The sequence below is a fragment of the Prionailurus bengalensis genome, chromosome A1, assembly GCF_016509475.1.
Source record: "Prionailurus bengalensis isolate Pbe53 chromosome A1, Fcat_Pben_1.1_paternal_pri, whole genome shotgun sequence".
NCBI classification, from domain to species: domain Eukaryota; kingdom Metazoa; phylum Chordata; class Mammalia; order Carnivora; family Felidae; genus Prionailurus; species Prionailurus bengalensis.
In genome coordinates this window covers 92,260,895-92,276,517 of record NC_057343.1, presented here as the reverse complement: position 1 = coordinate 92,276,517, position 15,623 = coordinate 92,260,895, and the positions used below count along the sequence as shown (strand labels likewise).

The 15,623-nt window shown below is 48.1% G+C and overlaps 1 protein-coding gene across 6 annotated transcripts in view; it reads right to left on the bottom strand.

Annotated features, from left to right (window-relative positions):
• Positions 1–15,623, bottom strand: part of COL23A1 (collagen type XXIII alpha 1 chain) — a 350,062-nt gene that overhangs the window by 311,885 nt on the left and 22,554 nt on the right. For all 6 annotated transcript variants that reach the window (XM_043585775.1, XM_043585755.1, XM_043585772.1 and 3 more), the window contains exon 2: positions 13,032–13,098. In XM_043585775.1, the coding sequence (XP_043441710.1) occupies positions 13,032–13,098 (67 nt within the window). The remainder of the gene's footprint in view (positions 1–13,031; positions 13,099–15,623) is intronic.

Sequence of the window (15,623 nt, the reverse complement as noted above, 5' to 3'; positions counted from 1 at the left end):
GATTCTGGCACCAAATGAACCAAGAGTCTAAGCAGAAACGACAGTCTGTTCTGCAGGGGAGACAACAAAAGGAAAGTGTCCCCCACGGTCATGCTGTCTATGCTGTCCTAGTAACATCCCACCCACAATAATCATCTGTGTCAGGCTCTCTCCCACCTCATGAGGGGACCACAGATCCACTTCCTTAGGGATAAGTGAACAGACATTATTAGATGCCTAATGTATGCCAAGCACTTCCACATGTGTTCATCTCAGTGTATCCTCAACACAAACCCATGAAGAAAATAAGGTTATCCCATTTTACACACAAGGAGATGGACAGTTTAGTTTTTTTAAGTTTGTTTATTTTGAGAGAGAGAGGAGAGAAAGCAAGCAGAGGATGGACACAGAGAGAGAGAATCCCAAGCATGCTCCAAGGTGTCAGCACACAGTCCCACATGAGGCTCGAACTCATGAGCCATGAGATCGTGACCCGATCTGAAATCAAGAGTCGGGCGCTTAACTGATGGAGCCATCCAGGGGCCCTGAGGAGAAAGACAGTTTAAAGAATCAAATAACTCACAGAGCCCATGGGTGGTGGCCACAGCTGGCACTCGTGGCTGGATCCACCAGCATCCAAATCCAGACTCCTTTCCTGGACGCCAAAAGGTATCCTGGCACCCACAGGAGAGATGCTTCTCTGCCTCTCTGCCCTGCCTGGAAACCCCAGGTGGAGGGACACACACAGAGTCCAGGCCTGCCCAGTGGGGCTTCTTCTCCTGAGACCCTGAACCTCAAGCACAGTGACACACATAAAAAAAAAAAAGTTGGCTGGGCGGTATCTGAGAAGCCTCCACGCCCTGGGGACCTGATGCCCTGATTCCCAGAACTTTCCTGCATCCTGTCCTCCATAAGCCTCCTCCCCAGCAGGGGCATCACTTTTGTGAGCTCCGGTTTTCCTTCCAACACTTTCCCTTGCTCTCTAACTCCGCCAACTTGATTCTGCTACTAGGAACAAAGAATGCAAGCTCGTTCACCATCCACCGAGATGTCCTCCTTCCTCTCAGCTCCCTGGAACAACACGCCAGCTACTTGCCCTCTTTCCCAGGTCTGGGGGCACATCCCAGGGCCCAGCTCCCATGACATGCCGCTACTAAACACTTATGGACGATGAAGCGGGAGGACGCAGGCAGCACCGTGGGGCAGAGCGAGACAAACTAACATATGAAGGGGGAAAGGAGACCTTTCTGTGTGTTTTTGCTGATCCTTTTTGTACAATTTAGCAAGGGCAGCTATTTCTGTCCACACCCCTGACTTTGATCAGCCCCGGAAGGACGGAAGGCAAGCTGAGGCCACCTGTGCCAAGGGTGAGGGCACGCAGGGAGCCTGCAGCACCATCTCGGCAAGCCTGCAGGGATCCCAGCTCTGGGGTGGCACATGGAGCCTGCATGAGGCCACAGGAGGAGAAGAGGGGAGAGGAAGCTAGGGGGTCCAAGGGCAGGCAAGAGATGAGGGGGACGATCCTGCAAAGAGGTGAGGCTTTCCAATCTCAGGAGGTGTCTGGAGGTACCCAGGTCTATACAACTCCCAAACCCTGCTCAATTTAGGCAACAGGATAGGGGGAGGTGGGTTACTAGAAGAGAATGTACAGGAAACGTTAGCTGCAAAGGATGGGAAGGCTTTTCAGGAAGGGGATTTCTGAAGTGTTTCCTTGTAGGGAACAGATTTCCGACACAGAGCGGCAAGTGCCCCAAGGCAAGCCAGCAGGAGCGGATCTGATTCACAGGGAAGGGACCCTGGCCAGCGCCAAACCAAATGCAATTGCTTCCAAACATCGGACCCGGAGCCAGCTCAGAGCTCAGCCTAGCCAAGTCCTGGCCAGCGTTAAGCCTAAGTGAGGAAGGAGAAAAGGCCAAGTGGAGAAAACACTGGAAAGAATGTAAAGAGAGTATCAAGTTTAAAAACAAAAAGGAGGGGCGCCTGGGTGGCTCAAGTTGGTTAAGCATCGGATGCTTGGTTTTGGCTCAGGACATGATCTCACCGTTCCAGAGTTCGAGCGCCGCAGTAGGGGCTTGGGATTCTCTCTCTCTCTCTCTCTCTCTCTCTCTCTCTCTCTCTCTCCCACCCCCCCTCCCTCCCTACCTCCCTCCCTTCCTCTCTGCCCCATCCCCCCCCCCCACTCTCAAAAATAAATAAATAAACTTTAAAAAAATAAAAGGAGGCCAACATCCCTCCAAGGAGTTTTCCCACACAGGTCAAGAAACTGCCCCTACAGGCCGCCCTGTTTGAGGACAGCGTGTAATTCAAGGACAATGTCAGCTATGGAAGCTTCCTGTCTAGATTTTATTACCCTTTCCCTATAACTGCCCTCTAACAGACCTGTTATTCCACAAATCACCCAAAGATATTAATAGAAAGAGCTGAATTCCATGTGTTCCCTTACTAAAGGCTGAGTTTGTCCTCTGTTTCCGCCACCCTATCCAACACTCACGGAGGGCCTGTTACCAGCCAGCCATGCAGCCAGTGGATCGTGAAGAAAGAATATGGATCCTTCAAGGAAAAATGCCAGGAGGAGAGAGATGCTTCAGGCAGGGGACTGACACACAGGTTCCAATTGAGAAACTAAGTCATTCCATAGGGCATAGGAAGGTGATGTGATTTGAGAGATGGGTCCAGAGAACAGGGCAGGAATCAGATGGAGAAATGCCATGACACAGGTGTGATGGTTAATTTCATGGGTCAACTTGGATGGACCATGGTGCCCAGATACATGGTCAAACATTTACTTTGGATGTTTCTATGAGGATTTTTTGGGATGAGATTAACATCCCAATAGGTGGACTTGGAGTAAAGCAGATTGCCCTCCATAATGTGGGTGGGCCTCACCCAATCGGTTGAAGGCCTGAATGGCACAAGAAGACAGAATTCCCAAACAAGAAAGATTTCTCCAGCAGACTGCCCTTGGACTTCGTCTGCAACAACTGCCCTCCAGAAAGACTGAAACAATTTAAACACTATCACTGTGATCACTGAAAACAGTATTTCCTTTTACTAGGAATTTCTGCAATTATTCACAACAGATGAATAAGTATCCACTGAAGGAAAGTGTCACCATTTGTATTTTTCATTGGAAACTCCCTGTTCCTAGTCTTTACCCATCTTTCCACTACAATATTTGACTTTTCCTTATTCTTTTTTAAGAACTTTATACTTCATGACTATCAACTATACATTTATTATATATGTTGAATTGTTTTCAGGTATTTTTTTAAACTTTTTTTTTAACGTTTATTTATTTTTGAGAGACAGAGAGACAGAGAATGAGAAGGGGAGGGGCAGAGGGAGAAGGAGACACAGAATCCAAAGCAGGCTCCAGGCTCTGAGAGTCAGCACAGAGCCTGATGCAGGGCTTGAACCCACGAACTGTGAGATCATAACCTGAGTCAAAGTCAGACACTTAACCAACTGAGCCACTCAGGCGCCTCTCAGTATTTTATCTTTAAACTCTGTCAGGGTGAGATTTTCCATACAGAAAATATAAGCTCTAAGCTTAAAACTTTTCAGAAAACATTTTAAATAATGGCAAGGTTTTTCAGCCTAGACACCACCAACATTTGGGGGTGGGATCATTTTTTGTGTCGGAGGCTGTCCTGTGCCTTGTAGGATGTTTAGCAGCATCGCTGGCCTCTACCCACTAGATGCCAGTAGCATCCCCGCCACACCCCACGTTGAGACAAACGAAAAACATCTCCGAACATCGCCAAATGTTCCCTGGGGACAAAATCTTCCATTTGGTGGATTCCGACTGCTTTATGATTTCCGACTTCGGTACCATGCTTATAAACTCAACTTCCACCTCATAATTTTAAGTGACGTATTGTATTTTTGTGTTGCCCTCCACGGTTTCATTTTTCATATTTAAGTCTTCAGTTCATCTGGAGCATACTTTAGCACAAGAAATAAAGAAGCTGGAGATGATGATGATGACATTGAACTTAGCCTGGGAGAAGGCAGTGCCAACATATGAGTAGCTCCTGATACATGGGACATTTAATATTCCTACCATACAATGTTATATGACACCTCACGTAGTGACAAGTTGCACCTGTCACCCAATAGTTGGCACAGAGTTGGCCAAGCTGAGGTCAAAACAGTTTTAGTCCTACAGCTTCAGGATTCTCAGCTACGACTAAACCAGATGGTGCTCGATACACGTTGGGTGGGTGGGTGGGTGGGCAGGCAACTGTTCCAGGAATGTGTTCGCCCATGGCTATTTTACCCTTGGAATAATCCATCACAGCCTCCAGCAAACCACCTGATTCTGGAATCGTCTGGAAAATTCCAAGGCATCTTCCATTTTAGTAGGAAAAAAAACACCAGAGTGGGTGCTTAGCTCTGTGTCTCGCTGCCCCTGGTTTGAACTTCTGTGTGCTTTGTAGTCAGTTTTTTTTTAATATTAATTATCCATTGCTTTTCAATGCGTGTTAAATTTCTATAGAATTTAATGAATATAGTGGGCTCCCTCTGGTGGTCACAAGAAAATTTCCAAATTCCAATGGTCAGCACAGAGTTAAACCCCAAGGCCTTTATTTACGGGACATGGTACATTTTGTAATTAATAAACTCAGAGTGGCTAAATGATGCCTTAAGAAAAGTCCCCTAATTATCATCCCTCAGTCATCAGTGGGTCTACTAATTGGTTCATGAAGCCACTCACTATCTAAAACCATGCCTACCATCTTCCCTTCCGAGTCCCTTGTGGGGGATTTCCCATTTTTGCTCAGGGCATCAGCCTCCCCCAGGCTTGCAGCTTCAGGCACCTTTGTCCCCACCAGTGCCATCCATCCTGTTTGTGAGCTCCGTCCACCACGTGGCCCATGCCTCCTGCAGCTGTTGCCCACCATCAATTCTCACAGCCCCCATTCAAGTTCTCATGACCTCTCCTCCACAGAGGTCACCCAGCTGTCACTCACCATCCCTCCTCCACGTGCCCAGCACCATTCCAGGCTCAGTGGACACAGCAGGGAACAAGACAAAGACCATCCCCACCCACCTACCCTGAGCACCCTCTCCGGGGGCTTCTCTGCTAGAACTGAATCTGCCTCCGGCCCTTACTCCGTGCTGTTTTGAGTCCTCTTAACGCTGAACTCTAACGCAGATTCCTTCAACTGTGTCATCTGTGGAATAACACCCACAACCGTCCATCCCCAAGACCTGCCCTTACTGCCCACTGCCACCTTCCAACCAAACACAGTTCCCTGCTATTCCAGGGGCTCCCCTGGAGTCGCCTCTGCTCAGAATGATGGGATCAGGAAATGTGCCCCCTGTCCCAGCTGGCTGAGATGCCAAGCAGTCTTCAAAATCCTGCCCGGCTATCATCTTCCCACTGCCCAGGTCCTCCTGATCTGAGGCAATATCTCCCTTCTTTTTATGTCTGTAAGACTTTTCTTTTTTGTTAAATTTTTTTTTAATTTTTTTTCAACGTTTTTTATTTATTTTTGGGACAGAGAGAGACAGAGCATGAACAGGGGAGGGGCAGAGAGAGAGGGAGACACAGAATCGGAAACAGGCTCCAGGCTCTGAGCCATCAGCCCAGAGCCCGATGCGGGGCTCGAACTCACGGACCGCGAGATCGTGACCTGGCTGAAGTCGGACGCTTAACCGACTGCGCCACCCAGGCGCCCCTTGTTAAATTTTTTTAAAAGTTTATTTATTTTAAGAGAGCAAAAGAGAGAGAGTGAGCAGGGGAGGGGCAGAGAGAGAGGGAGAGAGAGAATCCCAAGGAGGCTCCTCACTGTCACTGCAGAGCCCGACATGGGCCTCAAGCCCACAAACTGTGAGATCATGACCTGAGCCAAAACCAAGAGTCGGACACTCAACCGACTGAGGCACCCTATGTGAGACTTTTCTGTTCAGGCTCTTCCCATTCTTAATAGAGTAAGGTTCCTGTATCTGTCCCATGACCTCCAGTGACAGGCTCTGCAATTCCTGGCACAGTCTCTGTCAATATCACCCACAGGAAGAGCACAAAAGAGGGATAAGGAGAAATGAATGAAAGAAGGAACAAATATCAAGGCATAATGAACTGGGGACCAGAGACCACACTCCAGAGTATTCCAGCCAACAAATAAGCAAACAAGATCAGACACCCAAATTATCTCCTTCAACTCTGTGCAGTCTTACACAGTAGGATAACTGCCATCAAGTGACCTTTGTATACCATAAATTCCAGTCAAGTAGGATTTCACAGGTTAAAAAAAAAAAAAAAGTCATTATTTAAAAAATTCTCTGAATAAATAATCCAAAGGGGAATCACCATTTCTTGCTTCAGAGTACCAAGAAAGGGTATATACCTGGGGGCACCTGGGTGGTTCAGTCAGTTGAGCATCTGACTCTTGATCTTGGCTCAGGTCATGATCTCACGGTTTGTGGGATCAAGCCCCACATCGGGCTCTGCGCTGGCAGCATGGAGCCTGCTTGGGATTCTCTCCCTCCCTCTCTCTTGCTCGCTCTCTCTCAAAATAAATAAATAGACACTGAAAAAAAAGGAAAGGGTGCACTTCCTCCACTAAGCTCTTTCCTACACCAACAAACAAGCAGGCCAAACACAAGGAACTTTTAACACTTCTGTTCTGCTCTGTAACATTTGCCATAAACTAACAGTGAAACGTATAACTTACATCATGCTCTCCCATGAGGGTTTCACTCTCCTGCTCAAACTTCCAGACACTGTCACAGAGCAGTGAGCATCTCGCTCTGATTCATCTTATCAGTGTGCATCGTTTGGAAACCACACGCGACATCTCTGGTATATGATACAAGGATACCGTGGGGCACAAAGAAGAAATGAAAGGTATTCCCACTTTTCTGCAAAGTTCCTAACAAATTTCCAGGGCAGGTGGAGCCGGGTTAGAAACCAGTGCGAAGTGTACACAGGGGCAGAGCCCCGGGCTTTGCACTGGTCCCTCTGGTTGCCGTTAGCAGTTGACAAGAGCTCATGGGCTACACGCTTCCTTTTTCTTTCCGGTTCTCTCACTCCTGTGCTCTGTCGCCAGCATTTTTCACCCACGTCCCAGAAGAACATGCCAATACAGTCTGCCAAGCCTTTGTTCTTTCCCTCCAGAATATTCCCAGCCAACCTCCAGCTTCAAATCTCCTCTCCCCATCTCTCTGGCAGCCCTGCCTGACATCAGCAAAACTCAAGAAGGCAACAGGCTGCACAGTGGGTCTAGACAGGCCTGGGGACAATGGATCTGAGTTCATGGTAACCACAAGTAACTCACTCTCAGGAAGTGAGTGCCAGGCCCTATTCTAAACAACTCACATGCATTAACTCATTCAATCCTTGCAATAATCCCGGGACATAGGTACCGTTGGAAACTTTCATTTCACAGGTGAAAAACTGAGGCACTGCTTGGATAATTACTCGTCCAAGGTCATCGAGCTAGTAAGTGACAGAACTTGAACCAGGGAGTCTGGGTCCTGAGTCTGAGCACTTTATCACTGGGCCTGGCTGACTATTGGACAAGTTCAACAGAGGGAAAGGACTGCCCTTGTGTGCCTGGAGTGGAGGCAAACCTCTGGTCACATCCAGACTCTGTCTACAGTCCCCAGCTGAGGGCCACCTGGACAGGGCTTGCCAGTTGCCCCTGCAGTGCTAATCTCTTATTTACGACCACCCAGTGAAAACCATTTTGTCTTCTTCCAGGAACAGCACCCTAATATTCCTTCTGGTAAGTACCCTTCCCCATTCTCAGACCACATGGTTCTGGCAGCGTCAACCTGCCCCCACGACTGCCTCCCCCAGGTCCAAAATGGTCACATGACCCAGAGCCAGCCGATCAAGACATCCCGTCCTCCAGGCACAGCAATAAATTCAGGCAGAGGCATCTGCCCCAAGCCCAGCAAATCAGGGTCAATTCCGGGGCTTCTTTTAAAATTTTGGTAAAATGCATATAAATCTACAATCACTGAATGGTTCAAAGTTACACAATTCCACGGCATTTATTCACATCCACCTGAATACAGCCCGACCTCTGACCTTTCCACTTCCAGTTATATGAGCTAATAAGTTTCCTTTTCTTCATTAATGTAGGATGGTTAGAACATTAGTATTCTGATGCTTGACCCAAACAGTTAATGCAATGACCTTTTGCACCACAGTGGCCCATCCCAGGACAGGTAGGATGATCAGGGGTCAGAGTCAAGATTCAAACCCAGGGATCTCGGGCTCCAAGGTGTTGGGCACTGGCTCTGACCCAGCCCTTAGGATGACCTAGGGTCATGACTGTTCTTAGTGAAGTGGGGGCCGGTTATCCCTTCATCTGCCACAGGACAGGCTTGGGAATAACCCTGCCAGAGCCCTTCTTGCAATATTCTAGAATTGCTGCTCTGAGGGCACCCTCCCCAACAGACTGTGGGCTCCTGTCCTTCCAGCCCGACACCCCCAGATGCCATAGCAGTAACTGGCTCATGACTAGCTTCAGTACAAGGCATCAGGAGGGCAGAGAACAGAGTGAGAAGGCCATTCTCCTCCCCTCCAATGCTTCCCTGCAGGCTGGGCTGTAAGAACACAGGACAGGAGGGGTGCCTGGGTGGCTCAGTGAGTGAAGCATCTGACTCTTGATTCCAGTTCAGGTCATGATCTCATGGTTCGTGAATTCAAGCCCCACATCGGGCTCTGTGCTGACGGTGTGGAGCCTGCTTGGGCTTCCCTCTCTCTCCCTCTGTCTCTGCCCCTCCCCAGCTTGTGCTCACTCTCTCGCTCCCTCTCAAAATAAATAAAACTTAAAAAAAAAAAAAAAAAAGACACAGGACAGGAAACCACCTAAACATCCTTGGTGGTGACTGGCCAGGCACCTCACAGGATAGCTCAACAGACGATAAGGATGCCATTGTTTAACCAAAATGATGTAGTACATGTCCTCTGATGTGCAGACTGAGTCACCATCTCAAAGAGAAACTGTGAATCAAAGAAAGCAGTACAGGGACAACAGCCTATGGTACTCTTTGTGGAAAGAAAAACAGGAGAGGAGTTACTCACTGAAATATACATAACACTACCTCAAAACCCAGGCTGCCCCATACCATAGCCACTAGTCACATGTGGCCATTTAAACTGAGTAACGATTTTAAAATTTGCTTCCTCTGTCACACTAGCCACATTGTCAAGGGCTCCACAGCCAGTAGTGGCTGCCATTTTAGCCTAGATAACAGATCATTTCCACATCACAGAAAGTTCTGCTGGGCAGCACTGCTCTAGAAAGTCAGGAAGCCTCTAGAAAGGTGACCAGGAGAACGGAGGAGGGGAATTATTCTTCATGTGTAATCTTTAGTAGTACCTGAACTTTTTTTTTTTTTTTAATCACATCATACGTCATTTCCTACTCAAAAATAACCACTTTAGGGACACCGGGTGGCTTAGTCGGTTAAGCGTCTGACCTGGTTTCGGCTCAGGTCATGATCTCACAGTTCGTGAGTTTTGAGTCCTGCGTCAGTCTCTGGATTGACAGTGTGGAGCCTGCTTGGGATTCTCTTTCTCTCTCTCTCTCTCTCCTTCTCTCTCTGCCCCTCCCCCACTCATGCTGTCTTTGTCTCTCAAAATAAATAAATAAATACTTAAAAAAATAATAACCACTTTTAAACTTTAAGTACACGGGTAACATAAGAAAAGAGTGTTGGGTAAGTCCCCTGTGTCTGAAGCCTGGAGATCTCTGCGGAAGGAGTGCAGGAGTGTCTCTCTGGGCAGGTGAATGACAAAGAGCAGCATGGGGGAGGGGGGATCCCCAGGTAGCAGCCCCCCTTCCAGCCCCCACAGTAGGAAATTTTGACCCTCATAGCAACCTTAAGGCCCTCGGGATGATTCGCCTTCCTGTCCGCTTTCCTTTGCTAGGACTGCCCCAACAAGTCTCCACTAACTAGGTGGCTTAAAATGACAGACATTCTCCCACAGTTCTGGAGGCCAGAAGAGCAAAATCAAGGTGCCACCAGGGCCGGTTCCTTCGAGAATATTCTCCTCTGAGCACCCTTTCCTCCAGCTCCTGGTGGCTGCGGGCAATCCTGGGCTTGTAGATGTATCCCTCTGTCCTCCGGAGAGCTCCTCTGCATGTTTCTCCGTGTCTCAAATCTCTCCCTTCTGTCGCATAAGGACACTGGTTACTGGACTTAGGGCCCACCCTAAATCCTGGATGACCTCGTTTTATAGACGAGAGGAGCAAGGCTCAGCCCCCTCCCTTGTCTGAGGTCAAAGGGCACAGCCCTGCCAGTCTTCTCACCACTGGGTTGGGCAAGGGGCCTGCTCCCTTCTCAGCTCCATGGCTTCCTCTTCACAATGGACAACACACGGAAAGAGATGCCCCCTCCTCTGGCCTCGCTTATCTGTTTGATCAGATCTCCCAGGATCTGACAAAGGATCACACAGTCCCCAGGCCATGAGAAGAAACGGGGGTGGGCAGTGGGCATCTGTGAATATCTCAAATCAGATGGGGACCAAAGCTACAGAGGGTGGTTTGCGTGTCCTGACTCCAAACAGCTGCGGGGCAGATCAGAGCCCTGGAGACAGGAATCAGTGAAGGCTTCCAGTGCTAGAGAAAAAGGCTTCTGTCCTTTTCGTGACAGGGAGAATGTGCCAGCTGACAGGGATTTGCATCGATGAAGGTCTCCAGGCCAAAGGGCTCCAATGAGGGGCGCCTGGGTGGCTCAGTTGGTTAAGGATCTGACTCTTGGTTTCAACTTGGGTCATGATCTCACAGTTCCTGAGTTTGAGCCCCCCATCAGGCTCTGCACTGACAGTGTGGAGCCTGCTTGGGATTCTCTCTCTCTGTCCCTCCCCTGCTCATGCATTAGGGCCTGGCCATGCTGGCCACACTGACCAAGCTGAGCACACCTCCCAGGACAGCTTGATAGCAGCCCTGAGACCCTCTGACAACAGCAGTGTAGTCCTGACCACCAGCAAGGGACCCCTCCAAGAGCAGGGTAGGTTACTGCCCTCCTCTCTGCAGGACTGGGGGGGTTATGACCAGACTTTCAGTCCCCAGGGTCTTCCTTGGGACTCTCTTGGAACTTCTCTTGGTGGTTCAGGACCCTCCAAAAGGGAGGCAGGTCACAGGATCCCTCCGGGCTCATGGGCTTTGACCTACCCTTTCTCTATGACCTCAAAAATGCCTACAGAGCCCACTACAATACTGTTATCATTTTCTGATAAAGATCTTGATTGTTAATAAGTGACAGACCAAGATTTGAACCTGGTTCAGATTTATTTAGGAGCTCCATGCCCCCTCACTGCCTCCTCTACATGTCTATCTCTATTTGGGACTTTCAAACTTAGGGTCAGCAATGCAGAGCAGGAAACCCATTCCATCGCCATCCAGGCCATACACTACAGATAGAAATAGCTCAAACAAAAATTTCTCTCCAATATGTTTTTATTCCAGTCTATGGCTAGTTCAACATTTCAAAACACTGGCTGCAACCCACAGAACTGATTTCATATCTCACAAATGCTTTGTGACCCCAGTTTATTTATTGTTTTAATGTTCATTTATTTTTGAAAGAGAGAGAGAGACAGAACATGAATGGGGGGAAGGGCAGAAAGAGAGAGGGTGACACAGAATCTGAAGCAGGCTCCAGGCTCCCAGATGTCAGCCAGAGCCCCACTCAGGGCCCGAACCCAGGAGCCATGAGATCATGACCAGAGCCGAAGTCAGACACTTAACCGACAGAACTACCCAGGCTCCCCGTGACTCCCAATTTAAAAAATACTTACCTACATAGCTCACGTGAATTGATATGCATACAATACTTAGAAAGAGGTGGGGGGGGGGAATAAAAAAAAACCAAGAGGAATCACTCCTATTGTATGCATTTTTCAGATCATCCTAAAACTCATTTGTCTATCTGAGTATTTCCCCCCATTGAATCAAACATCTGACTTGATGATCTGTTAACGATGTCATTACTTGTCATGCCCTATTTGCTATTAAAATGTTAGAGGTGCTATTAAAGACTAACTCAAGCTCGTCCCTAAGATCCTCTTCCACTGGGCCCTCGGAGACCAGAAATTTTCATACCAGGAGATCCACCTTTACAGAAACCCCAGGGCATCTCCCAATATGGAGATGTTAATGTTCAATGAGCTTTGTGTCTAGGCCAGCTGAAGTGGATTGGGAAATGCCAGACAGCTTGGCTAATGGAAGGAATGACAGCAAGGACAGGGGCCCCTGGGCTCAGCTCCCGTGTTTTCCACGTTGTCCGGCATGGTGGGAAATCTAAGAAGTGTTGCGATTTTCAACTCATTCACTGGTATTACACACTGTTCTACAGAGGAGAATTCTTGCCCTGAAAATACCAGGGCCAAGACAGCACACAGACTTCAATGATGGTCTGTGCCAAGCTCCCATGAGGACAACTGGAAGACCTGATAGACATCAGAATTCAGCCACACGAACTGGGAATCCACAAATCCTGGTCTTATTCACAGCCATCCTGGTTGCACCACCAAAACCCAAGATAGACATTCTTATTTGAATCATTCAGACCATCATTCCTATCTTCCCCCCTCTACCTCCACCGAAAGAAATGAAAACCAAAAAACCTACAGTCACCAGAGTACTTATTTACCCCCTCGTGTCTGAACAGGGCTGGAATCACAGTTAATACTGTGTGGATGGTCCATGCCTGTTTCTGTCTTTGAAACAGGATGGCTTTCACCTTCCCAGTACTTAAGCCTTCATCATAAGTCATTTCTTTTTTGTTTGTTTTGTTTTTTTTGTTTGTTTGTTTTCATCATAAGTCATTTCTAACAGTTCCTTAATTCCTACCCCAAGATCACCATCTTCATCAAACCAGGGCAGTTCACCCTGCTAGGATCTTTCACTAGTCATCTGGTCAGGGAAGACAGGAAGAAAGACGCCGGATGGTCCACGAGGTACAACAGACAAGACTGAAACCCATGCAAGCTCTTGACCATGTCCTCAGCAGTTTTGAGCAGACAGGAGACAGGACACCAGGCCTCTGGGAAGTCAAGGGCCCACAAGAATCAAATATCCACTTACCTGGGGGGCAGACACACTCGGTCGGCGCTTCCCGAACCGTCCGGTGCTTGACCAGTCCCTCCAACTTCTGAATTAGGGAAGAAAAGAGAGGAGAGAAAAAAAAAGACCAGCATGAGTTTGAGAGTGGAGAGGGGTAAAAGTGGAAAAATCAGCAAAAAACGATGTATTGGAAAGATCTACGTCGGCAGTGGCATTTTCGAGAACATTTATTACAAGGTAGTTAAATGCTACAGGCAGTCTGGGTATGAGAGGAGAAACGAAAATAAACATGCAACAATTATTTGGGAGTCCCTGAAAAGAAGGTGGCAGGTTTCTGCTTTGTTACATTTTTAAATACAAATCCAGAAAAGACAAAGTGACCGTGCAGTCACCATGCAGATGGGAAGGCAGAGGAGAGGGAGGCTGGGCAGGCCACACCAAAACTGGCCCTTCTAGTCCTTGGTCCACAGATCAGGCCCCGACCCAGGAAGACCCAGGTTCCCTCCCTGCAGCCCCACCCACCAGCCCCCTGGCCTCAGACCCCAGGCCCAGGCCTAATCCACCCTGATGACATCTTCCTTTCTTCTTACCAGCAGGGATCCTTGGCCTAGAAAATTTGGCTCAGCACAGTCTAACAAGAACATCTACGCATGCCCAGTCCTGTGCTAGATTTGGGTGAAGGGGAAAGAATTACCCCAGAAATAGGGTCAAACATCACAGCTCCGCTATGATGGTTTAACCGTAACCTCAGAGATCCTGATTATTGTCCCCGCCTTGCACTGAGGGGACAAGCTTAGGAAAAAAAAAAAAGAAGAAGAAATTAGTCCCAAAGCCCAAATCTAGGTTTAGGAAGGTGAAATGACTGGCTCATAATCCCAAAACTAGCCAAGACTTGAGTCCCAACAAGAATAAATAAAGCATTAGCCTTTCTCTAGGAAGCAAACAAAAATCTCCCTAAAGGTAAAACAAAGCAAATCCTAAACAGGTTGAGTGACAAAATGCGACACCACCGCTAAACCTGAAATGTTTGGTTTTTTAGGTTCAAACCTAAAAATGTAATCTTTCTCAATAAAAATAAATAAATAAAAATTTAAAAGCCCTTGAAAATGGTACAGCAAGCAAATACAACTGTTATTTTTTTAGGTATTTATTTACTTTTGGGAGAGCGCAAGGGAGGGGCAGAGAGGGGGGACAGAGGATCTGAACCGGGTTCTGCACTGACTAGCTGTCTGCAGCAAGCCTGATGTGGGGCTTGAACTCACGAACCTCAAGATCATATCTTGAGCCAAAGTTGGACACTCCACCGACTGAACCACCCAGGAGCCCCCAAACTGGGTTTTTTTTTTTTTTTACTTTTTATTTTAAAGTAATCTCTGTACCCAACGTGGGGCTCATTCATAACCCCAAGATCAAGAGTCCTGTGCCCTACCAACTGAGTCAGCTGGGCACCCCAAACGTATTTTTTAAATATGTATTTATTTTTTGAGAAAGAGACAGAGCGCGAGCGGGGGAAGGGCAGAGAGACAGGGAGACACAAAATCGGAAGCAGGCTCCAGGCTCTGAGCTGTCAGCACGGAGACCGATGTGGGGCCAGAACCCACAGACCGGAGATCATGACCTGAGGTGAAGTCAAATGCTCAACTGACTGAGCCACCCAGGCACCCTCCCAAAACTGTTATTTCTAAAGAACTGCTTTCCAGGAGACAAGAATGACATCCCTAGTTTTGAGCCCCCAACCCACCAAGCCTGGAATTTTCAAAGGAGATGGGACTCCAGCCAAGTCCTGTCTGCCTCTGGCTGAAGCAGCCCAGGATCAGGAGCCCTACAAACCTCCCCCCACCCCTCAGCCCACCAGCACCGCCCCGCCCCCCGGCCCCGCCCCGCGGGGCGGGCCGTGTTGCCCTGAGCTACTACTGCTTGCAGCGGCAAGGCAAGGACCATCCACTGTCACTGAACCAGAACTCAGAAGCCGCCTGCAGATGCGGATACTGGCGTGAGAGGGACCTCATAACTCACTGCCCCCCCACCCCCCACCCGCGCACCACATCGTACTTGCGGATACTATTACAGATTTCAAATTTTACATAGAAAAAGAATCCAGCCTTCTCGTTTAAGCCAGTCAATTTGTGTGAGACCCTCTCATCTGTTTTTATCATTGCTAGACAGGCTAGAAGCCATACTAATTTCCTTTTTTTAAACAAAAGCATTTAAAGCTAAAAGCCAATTCGTTTTAACAACCCGCGATCACATCTGGGCGGCTCTCCGAAAGGGAGGGAGGCTTTATCAAATACTGATAGGAAACACAATGACTTCTGAACTGCTCTTATCGTAAAATAAAAAACCAAACAGGAAACTATTGAGGGGGGGGCGCTTTACTGTTAATGCTCGTAGGTGGGGTCATAAAATACTGGGATTGAGTTTTTGTTTGATCACTTATCCTAACTCCTTTTATGCCTGTGTTTCTCTGGATTATACAGTGAATCTGCAGTTTTACCGGCTACCCTCTAGCTTACAGCACCCCCCCCCCCCCCCCGCCACTCCAGGCCCCGAACTTTCTGTGGGTTTGAAATGCCACTATCAGGAACACAAAGTGAAATGTTTGAATTAGAAACC